Genomic DNA, 19,145 nt, shown 5'->3' with positions numbered 1-19,145 from the left:
CAGCCTCTCCTCATATGTCATGTGCTCCAGCCCCCTAATCATTTTTGTTGCCCTCTGCTGGACTCTTTCCAATTTTTCCACATCCTTCTTGTAGTGTGGGGCCCAAAACTGGACACAGTACTCCAGATGAGGCCTCACCAATGTCGAATAGAGGGGAATGATCACATCCCTCGATCTGCTGGCAATGCTCCTACTTATACAGCCCAAAATGCCATTAGCCTTCTTGGCAACAAGGGCACACTGTTGACTCATATCCAGTTTCTCATCCACTGCAACTCCTAGGTCCTTTTCCGCAGAACTGCCGCCTAGCCATTCGGTCCCTAGTCTGTAGAGTGCATGGGATTCTTCTGTCCTAAGTGCCCCATTACCACCATGATGTCCAAATTGTGTCCATGTCCTCATCACTATTGTGATCGCACTGTCATCGCCTCCTCGCTTGCTTTTGCAGGTTCTGCACATACTGCAGGATAATGCGCGAGGTGTATACAATGCTCACAACAGCTGCGGTGAGCTGAGCAGGCTCCATGCTTGCCATGGTATGGCATCTGCAGAAGAGCAGAGTTGCAGCGGAAGCGGTGGAGGATGACAGTTAGCACCACACACATTTCCCGATGAAGAACACACATTCCTGGGAGCCCATGACAGACAACATGGAGAAATTCACTATCAAGACACGAGCAGGAGAGCAGAGTTGCAGCAGAAGCAGTGGATGACAACGGGATGCCACGAGAATAGATATTTATAAAGAACAACAAGAGGACCTACAAGATCGATTCATGGCACCAGAAGAGCAGAGTTGCAGTGGAAGCGGTTAGCTGTCCTACTGCACCATCTGCTAAAAGCAGTATGGTGTCCGCATGGAAAAAAGGCGCAAAACAATTGTCTGCCTTTGCTTTCATGGAGGGAGGGGCGACTGATGACATATACCCAAAACCACCCGTGACAATGGTTTTGCCGCATCAGGCATTGGGAGCTCAACTCAGAATTCCAATGGGCAGCAGAGACTGCGGAAACTGTGTGATAGTTACCCACAGTGCAATGCTCCAAAAGTTGACGCTAGCCACGGTACTCTGGACGCACTCCGCTGACTTAATGCGCTTAGTGGGGACACACATAATCGACTGTATAAAATTGCTTCCTAAAAATCAACTGCTATAAATTAGAAATAATTTCATAGTGTAGACATAGCCTTAGAAGTTTTAATTATTATTTAGTTTATCATTGTTGTTCTAATCCACAATACTTGCATAGGTATTTTCAGTAAATTCCTCAATTAAGGGACCCTAGAATGGTAGATTAGATATATTTATATAAACTGAAAAGTAATAGGAGCATTGGCCAAGGCAAAATTACAACTTGGTAATTATGTACATTCCTCCCATCAGGAACCACATTCCTGAATCTCATTATTTATATGGGGAGTTAGGGTTTGTTTTAGGGCTGTCGATTAACTACAATTAACTCAAAAAAATTAAGACTGTGATTAATCACAGTCTTAATCACACTATTAAACAGAATACCAATTGAAATTTATTAAATATTTTGGATGTTTTTCTACATTTTCAAATATACTGATTTCAACTACAACACAGAATACAAAGTGTACACTGCTCGCTTTATATTATTTTTTATTACGAATACGTACACTGTAAAAATGATAAACAAAAGAAAGAAAACCTCATACACATACTGTAGTGCAATCTCTTTATTGTGAAAGTTTAACTTACAAATGTAGAAATTTTGTTGTTACATAACTGCACTTAAAAACAAAACAATGTAAAACTTTTGGCTGAATAAGAAGTAGGACTGAGTGGACTTGCAGGCTCTAATGATTTACATTTTTATTTTTAACACAGTTTTTTTGTAGCTAATTCTACATTTGTAAGTTCAACTTTCATGTTAAAGAGATTCCACTACAGTACTTATATTAGGTGAAGTGAAAAATACTATTTCTTTTGATTTTTAAAGTGCACATATTTGTAATAAAAAATAAATAAAAAGTGAGCACTGTACACTTTGTATTCTGTGTTGCAACTGAAATCAATGTATTTGAAAATGCAGAAAACATCAAAAATATTTAAATAAATAGTATTCTATTATTGTTTAACAGCATGATTAATCCCAATTAATTTTCTGACTTGTTCGATTAATCCTGATTAATTTTTTTAATTGGTTGACAGCCCTAGTTTGCTTGTTAGGTTTTTTTTAATCTGACCTGAGAAAAACTTTAATAGTATCTATCTCTGTAAAGCATTTCGGGATACAATATTTTTGTACAAATTGTCCCATAAATCAAGTCGTCACAACAAAGCACAGAGCTCCTTAATACTGGCAACCGTAGGCAACCATACACTTGGAAAAATTGATTTTTTTAATGGACTCATGAGTTTATTTTATAAAGTAATAAAATAAGAAAGAGGAAAACTCTTTCCAGTATATTAACCTTTCATATGAAGTACATTAAATATTCCATTTCTCGAATGGACAGTGAGCCTAACACTGATTTTCAGGTTTCCTTTTGCTTTGTTACAGTACAAGCAATTTGTTATGAATCAGCAGCTAGTTAGCTCTACTTTATGTTATAAAAGAAAGGAATTTCAGGGGTGCCAACTTCAAGCATTCAAAAGTATGAGTCAGGCTCCAAAACACACAAGACTGGCTTGAAAAAAAATGTTTAATGATAAATGTTGGGGGTTTCCTGAACCTTTAGGGTGCATTCAAGTAATTTTTTAAGGCTTTCCTCTGCATGCATTAGAACTAGAAATTTATTTTCTTTAAATGAAAACAGTTTCTCATGCAATCTTTTGATTCCAGCACCTGGGATTCTGAGAAACCAAATATTGCAAGACTCACGATAAAAAAATGCAAGAATTAACGACACTGGAATTTTATTTTAAAAGCCTGGAGGAAAACTCAGACACATCTCCACTACACACTTTAGAAGTCTCTCTTCCATATTAGATTACAGACAAATAAACTAATACTCTCTGTTTCCGTTACCTTAAAAAATATATGTCCTTGCCCACATGATAACTGTGTCCAGTATCTTTACTATCACCACAATTTCTTTCAGACATAGAAATCAACATTTATTGAGAAAAAGTAAACAAAGTCAAATAAAATACTCATAAGTGGGAGCATAAATTGTACATGAATATAAATATTTTAAGACATAGACAGCATATATCTTGAAAGGATAATAAAATAGATATTTTAAAAATTGGAGAAGGGGTGTATTGAAGCATATAAAAAGAAAAGGACAATATTAATTTAACTGCTCATATAGTACAAGCCTCAACAATTATAAGATCACAATTTCAGTAAATTTAGAAGAGATGATGGGGAATGAGCCCAGCCATTCTAGCGTGAGAACTGGAATTTTCTTTGATCTATCACAAAAATGAAGGTGAAGAATGATGGGGGTGGGGGGAGCTGCCTCTTTTGAAACACTTAGCAGGGCAAGTTTACAGCCAGCTTTCATTGTATGTGTATTCTTGTGTGTGGAAAGTAGCTATTGTACTGAGGCCTGTCATCACAGTATATTGATGAGAACCTGCAGGAAAATCGGAATCAGACAGTGTAAACTTTGGCCCCTTCACCTGACCTTTCATTCTGTGTTACACTGTCCCTACCCCTTTTCCCACACCCCACCCTTTCAATATACAGTAATGCACTTCCTCAGAACTGTAATCCTTTCACTTTTAACTGGTAAACCAGACAGCTTCACAGAGACTGAGACACAGCTTCATGAATCATAACATATTTTGAATGTGTCCTCGAAATGTCCTCCTTTCTCGCAAGCTTATTAGGATCAACCCCACAGTGCTCTCTGTCATTTAGATCAGAGAAACCCAAACTCCTACATAATAATATTGGTGCAAGGGAGTATCAAGTGGAGTTTATACTGGAGAATTTTTTTATAAGACTGGATTAGAGGGTTAATTCTGAACAGCTATACAATGACAAATATTAGCCAACAAATACGTGAAATTCAGTAATATAAGAGGTTGTACTGTACCATGTAAAATACCATGTTATTGCAAAAACCTTAAAAGAACAAGGGTAGGTGTACCAGGGACAGATATTATTTAGTTTCTGAACCTTGTCTACAATGAAACAGTAAGATTTTGGCAAATAAATTTTAACCACAATTGAACAAGTAAAACAAAACTAAGTACTTCTTTGGTAAGTGTGTGTGTGATGGTCAGTGCCCCCCCATAAGGCTTTATGGAAGTGTGTGTGTGTGTGTGTGTGTGCGCGCGTGTGTGCGTGTGTGCGCGTGTGTGTGTGTATTATATAACATAACTAGAATGTGTTGTATGCAACATAGGCCATATAACATATCCCTGTAAAGGTTATGATCTACTGAATCTATTAATCCCATTTGTAGGCATGTATCATTTTTGTATTCGAAGTTATGAATATTGGCTGCATACTTGGGGGCAAACAGCTGTGCATATCTCTCTATCAGTGTTATAGAGGGCGAACAATTTATGAGTTTACCCTGTATAAGCTTTATACTGGGTAAAACAGATTTATTTAAGTTTTAGACCCCATTGGGAGTTGGGCATCTGAGTGTTAAAGACAAGAACACTTCTGTAAGCTGCTTTCAGTTAAGTCTGCAGCTTTGGGGCAAGCAGTTCAGACCCTGGGTCTGTATTGGAGCAGACGGGCGTGTCTGGCTCAGCAAGAGATCCAACCCATCACAGTGTGCAAACTGGAATATTAAAATCTAACGTTGGAAGGCACATTCTCAAAATCTGTCCAGAAGCTGTGCACACAGACTCAGCTATGTATATGTCTTACATTCAGATATCATGTTTAGTATATTAAAACTCTTAACAGAATGCATTGTTACCTTTCTGTCTCTTCATTTGGGGAAAGTTGCTGATTGTGGTTGCTTGAACTATTTCCACTACGATTTGATACCTAGTTTTAAGAGGGGAGAAAAAAATAAAAGATAGTCTTTTATAAATTTGCTGTTTACATCGCACACTTTTAGAAGTAAAAATGCAGAACAAACTCATATTCCCATTCACAGGGAGAGTATGTCTGGAAACAGAGTGGGAGAGGAGAATTCTCAAAGATGGAACAAACAAAAAATGAAAATCATCCAAAAAAACAGCAATAATTCGGATGTCTCCTTGTCTCCACTGAAACCCTTGGAATACTGTATGACAGGTTCTTAAAAAACTCAATAAAATTAATGAAAGTGTAATACAAAACCATGGTCTTAAAATTCAAAGGTGAAACAAAGTAATGTTGGCAAACCGAGTGAGATTGAAATGTAATAAACTTGGCAGAGTGATGAAATTAAAAACATGCCTGAGGGAATAATTAAGACTTCATTGTAAAACTGAGACAGATTTCAGGAGAGAGTTCCACGTGCAATGGTCTCCTACAGCAAAGGCAGACTTGTTTGCTGATGTAACATGCAACTGTAGTATTCAAAGGGGAAGGAATTCAGGTAGCTGTAAGGATGATGCAGTCAGGGTATGTATCTTTTAAGGCTTTAAAACCAAAATCCATTACTTTGTACAAAGTCAATGTACAGAATGAGGTGTAGTAGACTCAAGGTTACTCAAATCAGCGAGTAAACTGCAAGTCCCTGAGAAACCCTGCTGAAAAGGGAAATACACTGTGCTGTCCATCCCTCCTCCCCCCTCTCCCCTCCCGAGACAGACATGCTCAGAGTGGCAGAGTAAGGGAAGGGAAGGATGGGGTTTCCTCTGCCATCCCTTTTCCTACCCCAGAAAAAGCAAGAGAGTAAGAACCACAGTTAACCAAAAGAAGCAGTCACTGAAAGTTATGTCCTTATAATTAATAACCTGGCTGCTTGGTCATTTGTCCTTGTTCCTGACCTGAGTTACACAAGACCTATATCTGAAGCTTGGGAGGTAGATACATTTATACAGAAAGCAAAAAACAGACTGCACACAGCAACAGCAGTTGGAAGATAACATAGTTAAGAAGTGGTGATATTTTTATTCAAGATACTTCTACTGTTCATTCGTCTTTATGGCTTTCATAAACTCCTTGGTTAACTGAAACTTTAATTATTCTGTCACACAGAGATATTCAACACTTTTCCTCTGAATATATTAGTGAGGAGATGAGGATTAACTAATAGTTTCTGAACTTTTCTAACAGTCTCAGAAAATGTGCCGAACCAGTTTTTATGGCTACTGTAAATTTACGCATACGTTTGTTTTTGAACACCTTCCATATTGCATTGGACTTTTTCTGCCATTACTTTATCCCAGTTGATTTCACCCAACAGCACATGCTTTTCAAAATACCTATGAGGATGAACGGCCCACTGGTCACCGTGCTAGCCTGGAACTAGAGTCAATTCCTTGCTATAAAACACAGACTTCCTGTGTGCCCTGGGAAAGTCACTTAGTCTCTCTCTGTGCCTCAGCTCCTCCTCTATAAAAATGGAGGTAATAGCACTTCTCTACCACACAGGGGTGTGGTGAGTATAATTACATTAAGCATTGTGAGTGCTCAGATACTATGGTAAAAGGTAGCCAAATTAGTACCACAGATAACATACTTGGTTCCCAATTACCCAGATAAATTATTTATTTCTTGCCACTCTAGTCCTAACTATTAGAAGTGCTATGATGCCTAGAATATCTAAACTGTGAACGCATTTAAGCAATCCTAATAGGACTAAAGTGGCAAGAAAAAAATTAAATTATCTGGGTAATTGGGAATAAAATAAACTAATGCATAAGTGAGTCCATTATTTTTCAGTTCTTTTTAGCTTACTCCATTTCATTTTTTTTTAAAAAGAGCTGTACACGTTGTAAACTGTGTGAACACAGGCTCATGTTGCTGGTACCCCTGTCTTTCCCTGCACCAGTCCCTTTTCCCTACTGTTTGTTATCCTTACTCTTCTCATCACTTCTAAAGCAAGAAAATAAGCTTTGTGGCAGGGGTTGTAGTCTATGTTTTACAATGAAGCATCTAGTAGCTGTGGTGCTACACAAATAAATAAAATAATAATTGTGATACTGCTCTACCTACATCACAGCTGCTAATCAGAGGGAAAATTAACCATCAGCTTCCTCTCTTTATCATCTTTCATTCTTAGCCATTTCAACCTCTTTATCTCACAAAAACTTATGACACTATATAAAACTACTACCTCTGGTTTCAGACCTCATATGTAAGGATTCTCCTTTCCTTCCCTATTCTCTGCAATCTCATTCAACTTTCCACAATACCTTAAATTTGGGAAGAAGGGAAGTTCAAGGATTGCGGGTCACATTGTCATGATCTCTCTGTATGTACACATTTTATACAACAAAGAAATTCAAGGCCTTCGAAGGATAGCTACCTCTCTCTTGCTGGGCAGACACATCCCTTTGGTTTCCCTAAGTGAAAAACGTAAGAATGGCCATGCTAGGTCAGAACAATGGTCCATATAGCCTACTTTCTTGTCATGGATTTCTACATAAAACCTATGGCCTGCTGCCATTATAAATGGAGACCCAGTTTGGGAATATTTGAATGAAGTTCTTCTATCTGTGGGTAGAAGACAGGCGTATGTGCAAAATGCAAACAGTTTTCTCTTAAGGTTTTCACATCCTTATGAAGAAAATTTAATCTGTAAGACCCTTTTCCTTGATGAAAGGAAATAAGGATATAAATATTGTAACTACTTCACAAAAACAGGAGTCAAAACTTTCCCCAAAATAACGAAACAGCACTGAAAGGTAGCAAGAGAACAAGTTTTCACTAGGGATCCAATTATGAACTAATTGGATTTATATTATTAATACTAATAAACTATGACTTGAAAAGTCTCTCTCAAACACTAACAACAAGAAACAAAGTTCTTCTATTGTTTAAAAAGAACTCTAAAGAAAATATGTACAGACAACACACAGAATAATGTAAGACCTAAAACAGGACAGATGATAAGTTGAAGGGAGCAGGGGAGGGGAGAGTTGGCCTTCTCAACTTAGACTCCTTCTATCAAAGATAAGCCAATAAGGAATTCTTGTCAAGATGTGAAGTCTCAGCAATAAGATTTAAGAATGATAGATATTTCACATAGAGGATGTGGAAATGTTGTGAAGGGCATGGCTTTGTCGTGTTGGCTATTGTCAACTACACACGTATAGAGAAGGATTTAACATAACCTTCCAAATCAAGGCCAATTTACGTAGGCAGTGCAGGAGAATACTAAGGAAACAGTCCAAACAGTTCTAATTGGATAGTTTCCTAATCCACAAAATCCATAGTTGCCTTTAACATAATAAAATAAAATAAATAATAAAAGATACCCCGCTCCCACTTTAAAAGCAAAAGGCTATGGCCATGAAATCTACCACTCCCTACAAATTATATCTAACTTTGTCTATACACTTGGCTTTAAAACAATGTAACTCCAAAAAACAAAACAAAAAACAAACAAACCAACCAACCAACCAAAAAAACAACCCACTAAATGAGACATTTAAACAACTACTTTCCACCCTCATATTAGCACTACTGTGCTCATTGGTAAATATTAGGGAAGTGACTGTTCTTTAAGAGATTTTTAAAAGTTGCTGTTATATTTTTAATGCCACTTCTTAACCTTTTGAAGAGTTGAACAGTCTACCTACCCCCAAGCACTCTCGTGAGGTAGACATTTTTTTAAGAGGCTTTTATAAGTTCTTATGAAATCTAGCTATATTATATATAAATCTAGTTATATAGAATTATAACACTGCACTCTGCTCTCTGGGCTTTTGTTTTTGTCCCAACAGGTTACTAATGGCCTGGCAAGTATGTCTGTTTGGCATTTGATGGTAAATCCCATCCTGAAGGTTTTGAATGTGGAATGACCCATCTTAGTTTTAAACTGTCCGTAATATCTTTCACTGAGGGGCCATCAAGGATTTCTCTTTGTCCATCCATTCTTTAGGCAGAGGCTGACCAAGTGTACCACAAGAAAAGAACTTTGACAGGCCTCTATGAAGGGTGGGCCAGTAGGGGATGCACGTGCAAAGTTTCTCATGCCCTGATATTTTGAAAATCTGGGAGATGCGTTTTATTGTAAAGAAAAAAATACCCTACTCTTTAATGGCCACGTATAAGTATTTTTAGGCATTCTATAGCTACATAATCCCAAATGGCTATATGACCTTCAGAGAATTCCAGCAGGAACAAGGAGAAAAGCACCTGGCCTCAGTGTCTGTCTCCCCACCTCCTTCAAACCACACTTGCTTTTTTTCTAGTGTCCCGGGAAATTAACTCTCCACAGTGGGGCCAGCCCTATCATCCTGCACATCTCCACAGTGTGGGCAGACAGTTATGATCCCATCTCTAAGGACGTTACACTTTCCCAGTCAGCTCTGGGTTAGGGCATGTAGGCCCAGTCACAATTTCTGTATGGACTTGTGTCTTTTTGGATAGAAAATAAGGTTCAAGGGGCCTTGCTGTGAATGAATTTGTGCATATGCTATTGTCCATGTTGAATAATTAAGGAGTGAAAATACTAGTAGCATAAACTGATTTATTACAAGGGAAATCCCATCAGCTATGTGGAACCATGAAGATTAGCACACTTACCAGTAAATGATTTCAAGCCCATCCAACCCCCACCCAGCTTTTAACTCTCTTGCAAAGAACATAAGAATGGTTCTACTGGGTCAGACCACATCCCAGGCACTATGATCCCCTTCCCAACTGCTTGCCTCATTTTTTATCTTCCCAGCTCTTGATCCTTCCACCTACCCAAACAAGAAGTACCCAGTTCCAATCACCTTAAGTCCTATCAAAACTTCGTTAATAAAATCAGTCTAATAGAAAGCCCAGAGAGATTTCAGAAAAAGAAAGTTGTGTATCCATATATATTATGGAGGATTTCACTTTTCTTAGGAATTGGAACTACTTTGACTGCAGTGAGAATCAAGAATCTGAGGAATTATCTATCAATACCTGGAGACTTCCTTCAGTGCAGTGATATAATATCTTGATCTCAAGAAATGGGAAGTAATTACATTCTTCTCCAATGACAAACCACCATTTGGATGTTTCAAAGGAATACTGAGTTTCACATTAACTATAATTTCTTAGGATAATTCTCCTCAATAGCCAAATAGTCTGAACTATAAAACTGTTACTATCTAAATCAGATGGCTTAGAGGTTACCAAGAAGCGATCTCAGTTAGCTTATTTTCAATATAAACAAAATTAAAATAAAAAGTTTGCCATTTTTGACTTTTGTGGATTAACAGCCTAAAAAAAAAAGTGCACAGAAATGCTACACATCATTCTAGGACAAGGAATGAAGAGTGTCCTCCAACTAAAATTATGGGATACAGGGAATTTTAGGTAAGCAGAATGCTATTACCCAGATTGGAATTTGACCAGGAAACTAGGGTTGATACCTGTATGCCAGAGATTTATTTGTAAGAGGGAGGTAATCAGAAAAATTCTCCCCACTGCAAAGTAACTTGTTCCCAGTTGTAAGCATTCAAGAGCTTATTTTCCCTTCTCCTCTATACTTTCCTGTGGTTTACTCGCTAAATATAACATGAAATGTCATTTACTTTGTTCATCCACAGACACACCTTTGTGTGGTTTCCCCAACCTCAACCCTTAGTACATTCACAGACAAATCACTACCCTACTTTGAAAAATGTGCCACTGAATCTTTACATGGCCACAAGAGTCTCTTCCACAGATGCTCATACACCACAAGGATGGGAACAGACAGATAAATTAAACATAGCAAGGAGACTGCACTTCCAGCAGCACAGCGCTACCTGGACACCAAGCTGGGATACTGGTATTATACAGATCCTGAGGAAACAGTATCACCTGCTGAATCACAAACACCATGTCCCTGCAAGAATCCTGAGATTTCCCTGGAGACTTTCCATTCAAGTTCTGATCAGACCCAACATTGCTTGGGGCTTACGATATCACAGCTCGAGGTAAGTCCACCACTCTGTAGACTGGAAAGTGAACATAATGATATAAATGTAGCCAAAAAACACAGTACTTCATACAGTGAGTTTGCCTTCTAATATTACAATTTAAAGAGACCTAGAGAGCTAGTAAGAGAATACAGTGCACATTAATTGTACCAGAACAACAACAAAAGGGTTACGTTTCAACTGAAGCAAGCAGCTCCGTTAGTGTTATTACGCTAATAAACCTCATGTCTATTTAGGTTTCCAACAGTCTAATAAGGGGTAATTTATACTGTCAGTAGCACAGCATGCTGGCCTGGAGTAAAGAGCAAATTTTACAGCAGATGAACAATATGTAGCCAAGCAACAAAATCATTTCACTCTCTCACCTAATGCATTTTCCTCTTTGGAAATATAAGCTGTTTCAGAGCAGGGTGTGGAAATGAAGCGAGAACAAAAAAGAAAAGCTATTTATTCAGCCCCAAGCACATGGACTGATGGGGATGGATCTAACAGGAGGTGTGTTTAGTAGTCACAAATCAGGACCCACACCCTCATGGAAACCGCTTCTGCAGTGTTCCAACACTTTAATGCTCTCACGATGGCTCTGCTATGAAGATAAGAGAGAGAGGAAGGATGGTTCAGTGGTTAGGATGCTGGCCTGGGAAGTGGGAGACCCAAGTTCTATTTTCTACTCCTCCAAATGTTTCCTGTGTGACCAGGGCAAACAGCTTAGTCTCTCTGTGCAACATCTCTGCATCTGTACAATGGAGATAACAGTGCTTCCTTACCAGGGAGCCACAGAAGTACCCAAGATAGCCAGACAGCCTGCCCTGGGGCTGCTCCCTAACACCTCAATCTCCATCCCACTCTCATCCTCAGTTGCTGCCAAATCTCCTTGCTCACCTCCACTTTTGATCACTGCCCAGAGACAGAAACACTAGTTCTTCTTCCCCTGCAGAGGGTTCTGTGGGCACAGGAAGATACAGCTGCCTTTGCTGGATTCTTCAGCAACCATCCACCACTCTCCTGAAGCCACTGCTACAAGGCATATGGTGTGTATATGGAGGAACTCCCAAGAATCCCAGCAGAGAAGGGAAGTGGGAGAGGAACCCCCTAAATTTGACAGCCCTAGTAGAGGAGAGGGGGAATCCCTTCAAGAAACCCAGTATGAGGGGTGCGTGCATGTGTACAGCAAGCAAATGGGTGCCTGTGTGCAGAGAGTGGGTTAACTCTGCCTCTCTAGACATTTCATTTCCCCACAAGCTTGGCCCTACTATTGGGTCAAGCAATGTATTTGCCCAGTAGGACCATATCCTCTGGAGGCATCGCCCCTTGTACATTTATAACCCTGCTTTAGTCTTTTCAAAGTAATGCTTCCATTCACGGTGGTTGTCACATGACAACTATGTCCTTATCTTAAGCAGACAGTGTTTGCTCAGTCAATAGAAATGGCAGAGAGAATCTAAAGCACAAACAAAAACAGCTAGCTTCTGCTATAGGAGCACCATTGCAAGTGCAGAAGAAAAGATGTGCTACCCAATATTAAACAAAAGTAATTCAGAAAAAATACATCCAAATTAGGGCAGAAAAGGGTGCAAGAACGACAGGAAAGGGGAGATAATCAACAACAACATGCTTAGACAGAGGAGGTCTGTAGCACCGAGTGTCCATGACCACACATTTTATTCCAGGCATCTAGGAGCTCTACAGGGTATTGCTGAGCTGGTGAAGCCAAGTTAATTTCAGACTGCATGACTGCTGCCAGTCAGTGACTGGGAGGTGTCCTCTCCTGACCATGAAGCTGAACTCTGAAGATAGACGGGCTGGGACTTTGCTTCTGAGACATACAACATGACCAAAAAGACCAGCCAGCAGCAGCCAATGGTGACCTCAGTACTCTGGTGGCCAGTTCTCACTGATACATCCCTATTACTGATAAAGTCAAACCATCTTATACCCAGCAGCTGTCACGGACAATGCATATGAAATGCCTCCAGCCTCCTGATGTCTTGTTTTAAGCAACATCCATTATTTCAGATTCATATAAAAGAATCAAAACTACGCAGGTTTGATAAATCCGTACTTTTGTACCGTTTCACGTTTGGTTTTTTTTGCCATCAGACCCTATGCATGTCCTTCATGGCTAAGACAGCTAAACCAGCTCTCCTTAGGATGTCTGGCTGGCTGCACCCATCAGATGGCTTATAACTACAATATTCAGTGCATGGGTCTTTCCCCTTACAGAGCGGGATAATGATCCCTTCCTCCCACTCCGCTGGTACCTTCCCAGGAGTCCAAGTCTGGACAAAAAGTTGGCATAATGGGCTCAATGGTACACTTTAAAAGTTTGGGTGTTATGCTGTTAGGTCCAGCAGCATGCCCACTTCACAGTTTCTATATGGCTGAGCAAATCTCTTCCAACCTGGTCATCGCCACAAGTTTCAGGGCCAGGGACTGCATCTATTGCTAATGCATATAGATCTGGACATTGAGTTGCTACAGGATAGTTACATGTGGACTCATAATATTCTTTCCATCTTTGCAGGACTATTTGTTGCGTTAACCTAGTTTTACCATCATCCTTGTTCATTGGCGTAGTCAGAGAATCACTTGTAGGCTACAAGTTGTGACAATTGGTTTAAAAATCTGGGTGTTCAAAAAAAAAATATTTTCGGCAACGATGACAGTGATGACACCCTTAGGAAACTTGCTAATTCTTGGTAGAATGAAACCTGGGAACTGGCTTATTTCCGACACCTGGAGATACTGATACACAGCACCACGCTGGGAAAGACATCTGGGCACTGGAAGGTGTGACAGGTTGCAACACTAAAAAGGCCAGAAACACAGCCCTCCACAATGCCAGGAACACCAGGCAGTTCCAACATAATCCATTTACCCTTGCTGTTGGTTCTCAACTCTTTCCTCAAAACAGAAAGCAACAAGAGGGAGGCAAATCAGATGGGGAAGAACTAACACGAAACCTGGAATAGACATTTGTTCTAGGCAAGTGGGAGACTGCTGGCTCTTTCTGGGGATCCCTCTTCTGGTGCTTACAAGCAGGTTAGGAATATGGGAGTTATCTTGTATCATGAAGGAAGAGGGAAGGAATAGGTGAAAAGAGAAGCCATGCTCCAAGTTTTGGGAAGCAGAGGGAGAGAAAAAAATGGGGAGGTATTAAAGATGAACATTACATAGATGCCTTAGTATCACAGCACAGAACACTAAGAAAGGGAATATTCATTCCATATAAGATCTTATTTTATTTAATTCTTTACGAGTAAGAGGATGGCCTCCAAACTCAAAACCTGAGATATATTCAAGAGGGAATGATTGGGAGCCATCTGCTTCTAAGAATTCCTCAAAACCTCCTAGGGGGTCATCACACACACACTACAGCCCAGCCCCTAAATGTCACATTACAGAATCGACCAGCCCAAAAGGAAGGACTTGATGTATTTGTTAGAGATGCAATTTACTAAAAAGACATTACATAATGATGGAAAGTCAACACATTATTTCTCTCTGACTCCCTTGATCAGGGCATGCTGCGTGGAAGGTTCCTATATGTCTTTAAATAATTGAGGAGACTTTAATATACACCCAGGGCCGGCTCCAGATCCCAGCGCGCCAAGCGCGTGCTTGGGGCGGCGTGCCTGCGGGAGGTCCACCAAAGCCGCGGGACCAGCGGACCCTCCGCAGGCATGTCTGCAGGAGGTCCACCGGAGCCGCGGGACCGGCGACCGCCAGAGCGGCCCCCGCGGCATGCCACCCTGCTTGGGGCGGCGCAATTCCTAGAGCCGCCCCTGTATACACCAGCCAGTTATAATGGAGTAATTTTAATATTTCCTGCTGACTAAAGGGAAAGCAGCTTATTTTGCAGCTTTATTAAATGTTAAGGCTTGTATTTCCTCTCTGCGCTTCACTGAAATCATACTTCACTCAGGTCTCAGCAATGGACTGGCAGGAGAAGCATGCTTAGTTTTGAACATTCTATAATTGAACATCGGATACCTTAGTTGTTTCAGGAATTCAACGTCAGAGTTGCTGTTAATGAGCTTGATGAACTCCTCATAAGAAGGAGCATATGTGTAGGCTTTCTTGTGATGCTCATTCACCTGTTCTCTGTACTCCATCTGGCTGAGCAGCATTTGGTTGACATAATCTGGATCACTCAGCAGCTCCACCATTGGCTTCAGTACTGGGAGAAGAAATTTAAGAACAAAATCATTGTGCAAAAGAGCAAATGTCATCTTCAAACTCAAACACAAACTCAGTGTAACATTTTGGACACAAATTGAAACAAAGTAGGTTGATAAAATTCCAAGGAATTACTATGTAATTCCCAGACCACATAGTGTATCACTCATTTTAGACTGAAGTTTATCCTTCTCCTAAACTTTTTATTTTCTCTATTCATTACTATAAACTGTCATTGGGATTCAGGAAACTGGAAATCCAGGTTATTAAAAAGTTTACACATGTTAAAGCAGCTGAACCTAAATTGCAACATTTCCAGTGTCTGTTTCTGCTCTTCTTCCTGTGTATCTCAGAGAACATTACACATTAGAGCCTAGGAAGGTGCAGAACTACGAATTAAAAATGAACTGTACTATACTGAGATTACTTGGGACTTTGCAGCATCAAAAACTGTCCCCAACTCCAAATTCAAAAAAGGACAGTGATTAGTGGTTTCATCATCCAATTAAAAGTGCATTTTATAAAAAGAACTAAAATTCTCAATAAATAAATGGATAGTTATTGGGTTGTTGTTGTTTTTTAAAGATTTTATACCATGCTTCAGTCATGTTCACATCCTTAGTCTAGAATTCTACTTAGCTGAGTAAGGTATAAAAGTCTAGGACCACTCAAATGCTCTCCAGATGGTCCCTCCAGTGTAGAAGGCTAAAGGTTTGGTTTCCTCTAGGACAGAATAAGAGGATGGAATGGCTCCATGCTGCAAGGTGCTGAGCACTCTGACCCTGATTCAGGAAAGCACGTAAGTTTAGGCTTAATTTTGAGCAGGCGAGTAGCCCTATTGACTTCATGTGCTTAAACACATAATGAAATGCCTTGCTAAATCAGCACAAGAGAGCTCAGTGCCTTATCCTTAATTAGCTAATGCTATGAATTTTTAAGTGTCTCGTACGTCTATAAGATACTAACTGTACCAGTCTCTGCATGTGCAGGTTGTGACAGAAGTTTAACTTTAGAACTTAAAATGTGATATCAATACAAGTATATTAAACGGTTTGTAATCTCAGTACTGTAGTAAAGAAGTCATTAATTATCTCTGATCTATAATCTACCTTTTGTTGCAAGTATGTCAGCAAGGACTATGCGCAAGCTGAGAGACTGGGAATCCTTTGAGGGTAGGAGACAATACACCAGAATTTGAGAACATGATTGCAGGAATCTTACTTCTTCGTCAGAGTTCCTCAAGCATGGATGGAGTAAAAATGGTCTTGGCTGCTCCTCCTGCCTATTAAAAAGGGTACCAGCATTTCAGTTGAAATTACAATACATCTTTAGTCATTACTTACTATACCAGAAATGTATAAAATATCAGGGACATAATGTTCAGCAAAGAAACATTTTAAACAGAAACTATGCTTCATCTATTGTTTATTTTTAATTATATTAAGGAAAGCCTACATTTTCCCCATTTCAATCCCTTGCCCTATCTTTTCTCTATACCTGTACAAATAGAAATACAACATTTTTAAACCACAGCCATATAGAATAAGCTATTATAGTTCAGAGCACACCCCTAGGGAGAAGGCTGAATAAAAAGCTTGTTTTCTAGTCATTTCCCTTGACATACACGGAACCTAATCCATTTTTTCCAAAATAATTGAGAAGGCAAAGGATTGAGATGCAAACATACCCTTCTGCTGCAGACTAATTGGTAGACTTGTACTATAATTGTATGACTATTTAAGCAGGGGACTGAATATTACTGAGAAATGGATTTAGCTGTGACACTGAAGGTGGAACAGATGTGATCTTCTACATCTGTGATCAACTACTGAATTGTCACTCAGAAAACTGCCAGCCTCTTTATTCTGACTTTTTGTAGAAAATAACAAACAAGGAAAGGTCAAGTGAATTCTTCCAGACAAAAAAATCACTTAATAGCTAGACGTCTGAGAATTTTCAGTGTTACAATATAACTAGTGGAAAAAATAAAATCAAACAAACAAGTGTGGTATGTATGAAGAATGTGATAGAAAATACTAAAAAATGTTATGATACCATTAAATAAATCACTGGAATTCTCTCATCTGGAACACTGTAGTTCTGAGCACCTTGTCTTAAACAGGTTAGCAGAAGCAGAATGGGCTAAAGAAACAGGGAATGCAAAATTAGCCATGGGGAAACTTCCATATGAGAAGAGATATGAAAGACTTGGTCTGTTTAGTTCTGAGAGGAGACAAATGAAAGGGGGACATGGTAGAGGTGTAACAAAATACTGAATGGTATTGAGAAGGTAAACATGGACTCCTATTTACCCTCTCTCATAATACCAGGACAAGGGGAAACAAAATTGAAAGGCAAATTTTAAAACTGACAAAAAGATGAAAGTGCATGGTTCTTCTGTGGAATTCATTGCCACTAGATATCATTGAGCCCCAAAGTATAATACAATTAAAGCATGGAGATCCAGAGAGAACATCCACAGTTACAATACACAGAATAATTTATTATTTTAATACAGCATAAATTCTCATGTTTCATGGTCTAAACCAAACACTTTACTGATGAGAGTTTAGATGAAATATTCCCTATGGGCAGGTTATTCCATAATTCTCCAATAAAAGGTTTCTTACACCTTCCTCAGAAGCATCTGGTGGTGGCCACTTTTAGGGTATGTGTAGACTACAGCAGGGAGTATGGTTCCCAGCTCAGGTAGACCATAGCAATGTAGCCCAGAGGAGCATGGGCAGGATCTCAGATGAGCTGCCTGAGTACAAACCCACCCAGAACCCCTGGGTATGCACTCAGATGGCTTGCCCAAACTGTCACACATGCTGCCTCTGGCTACACTGCTATTTTTAGTGCCTCTGTCTACCAGAGCTGGGAAGCACACTCCCTGCTATAGTGCAGACATACCTTTAGAGACAGAACACTGGACTCGATGGACCATTGCTTTGATGAAGTATAGCAATTTCTATGTTCCTAAATGGAAACATCCTTTCCATCACCCTTATAGGTCTACTAGAGAGAACAAGTACATAAAGAACATTCTGCTCAGCATGGAACAATCTTTTACAGATTAAACCTTATGCCTGAGATTAAACCTTATGCCTTATAAAAACATTATTGTCGAGAATAACTAATTACCTGACCTCAACTACAGAATAAACTATTTGATGTAGGATCTTTGACACAGCAGTGAAAAATTTCACTGAACTCTAGATACCAGCCACTTCATCAAAATAATTGACTTATGATGAAATGTTGTAAGTTATTGACTTCTTCTCACATATTTCTCTCAACCAGTCATAAATTTGTAAATTTCATGTACCTTATAAGAAGAAGAAAAATATCATGCACGTCCAGTTCATTAAAGAAACTACCATTTTCACTTCAATCAATCAGAACTATAAAGACAATTCCAAAACATCCCGTCTGGGACTTCCGAATCCTGATCGGTACCAAAACACTGAGTTATTCACCTTAGTTAAAGAATCACTCATGGGGGTTTCCAAATGGTGACTGATGGGTGTACAAGGTAACTATGTACCTTGAGGAGAGGGTGCACCTTTGGGGGCCATTGCTAGTGTGGCCAGAAGGCTAGCCACATTGAAGGGAGTTTCAAATTATGTGCATATGCATAAGAGTTGACCACAGAAATGTTAGGTCATCCCATGGCATACCTTGGGTGCCAGGGTCAGTTCTGCAGAGGCTGCCTGTTAGGAAATGCCAGATACCTGCAGAGAGTGGAAAGAGTTTTGGCCAAAGAAACACAATCAAAAGCATGTGATGCTGATGCAGTTTTATCTAATTAAAAGTGTGAGGAAGGGTACACAAAGAAAAATGGGGGGAGAACTGCAAAGATGGATCTTTGAATTAGAAAGAGATCACAGGGGTAACAAAGCCTAGCCATCTTCTGATCATTCCCTGGTGTACCATGGTGAGGTTCCCGCCACCCCCACCAAACCTCCTCCTGCTGGCAGGCAGGCAGGCAGGCAACTAGGCTCTCCCACTCTTGGTGGTAGG

At 39.6% G+C, this 19,145-nt stretch overlaps 1 protein-coding gene across 1 annotated transcript in view; it reads right to left on the bottom strand.

Moving 5' to 3' along the window:
- SNX25 (sorting nexin 25) overlaps positions 1 to 19,145 on the bottom strand; it is a 158,697-nt gene that overhangs the window by 79,302 nt on the left and 60,250 nt on the right. The window contains exons 4-6 of the mRNA XM_039542197.1: positions 16,232 to 16,404; positions 14,937 to 15,123; positions 4,859 to 4,929 (exon numbers count right to left, since the gene is read on the bottom strand). Of these exons, the coding sequence (XP_039398131.1) occupies positions 4,859 to 4,929; positions 14,937 to 15,123; positions 16,232 to 16,404 (431 nt within the window). The remainder of the gene's footprint in view (positions 1 to 4,858; positions 4,930 to 14,936; positions 15,124 to 16,231; positions 16,405 to 19,145) is intronic.

This window comes from Mauremys reevesii, linkage group 5 (assembly GCF_016161935.1).
Source record: "Mauremys reevesii isolate NIE-2019 linkage group 5, ASM1616193v1, whole genome shotgun sequence".
In the NCBI taxonomy this organism is placed as follows: Eukaryota; Metazoa; Chordata; order Testudines; family Geoemydidae; genus Mauremys; species Mauremys reevesii.
This window is presented reverse-complemented; position numbering and strand designations above follow the sequence as displayed.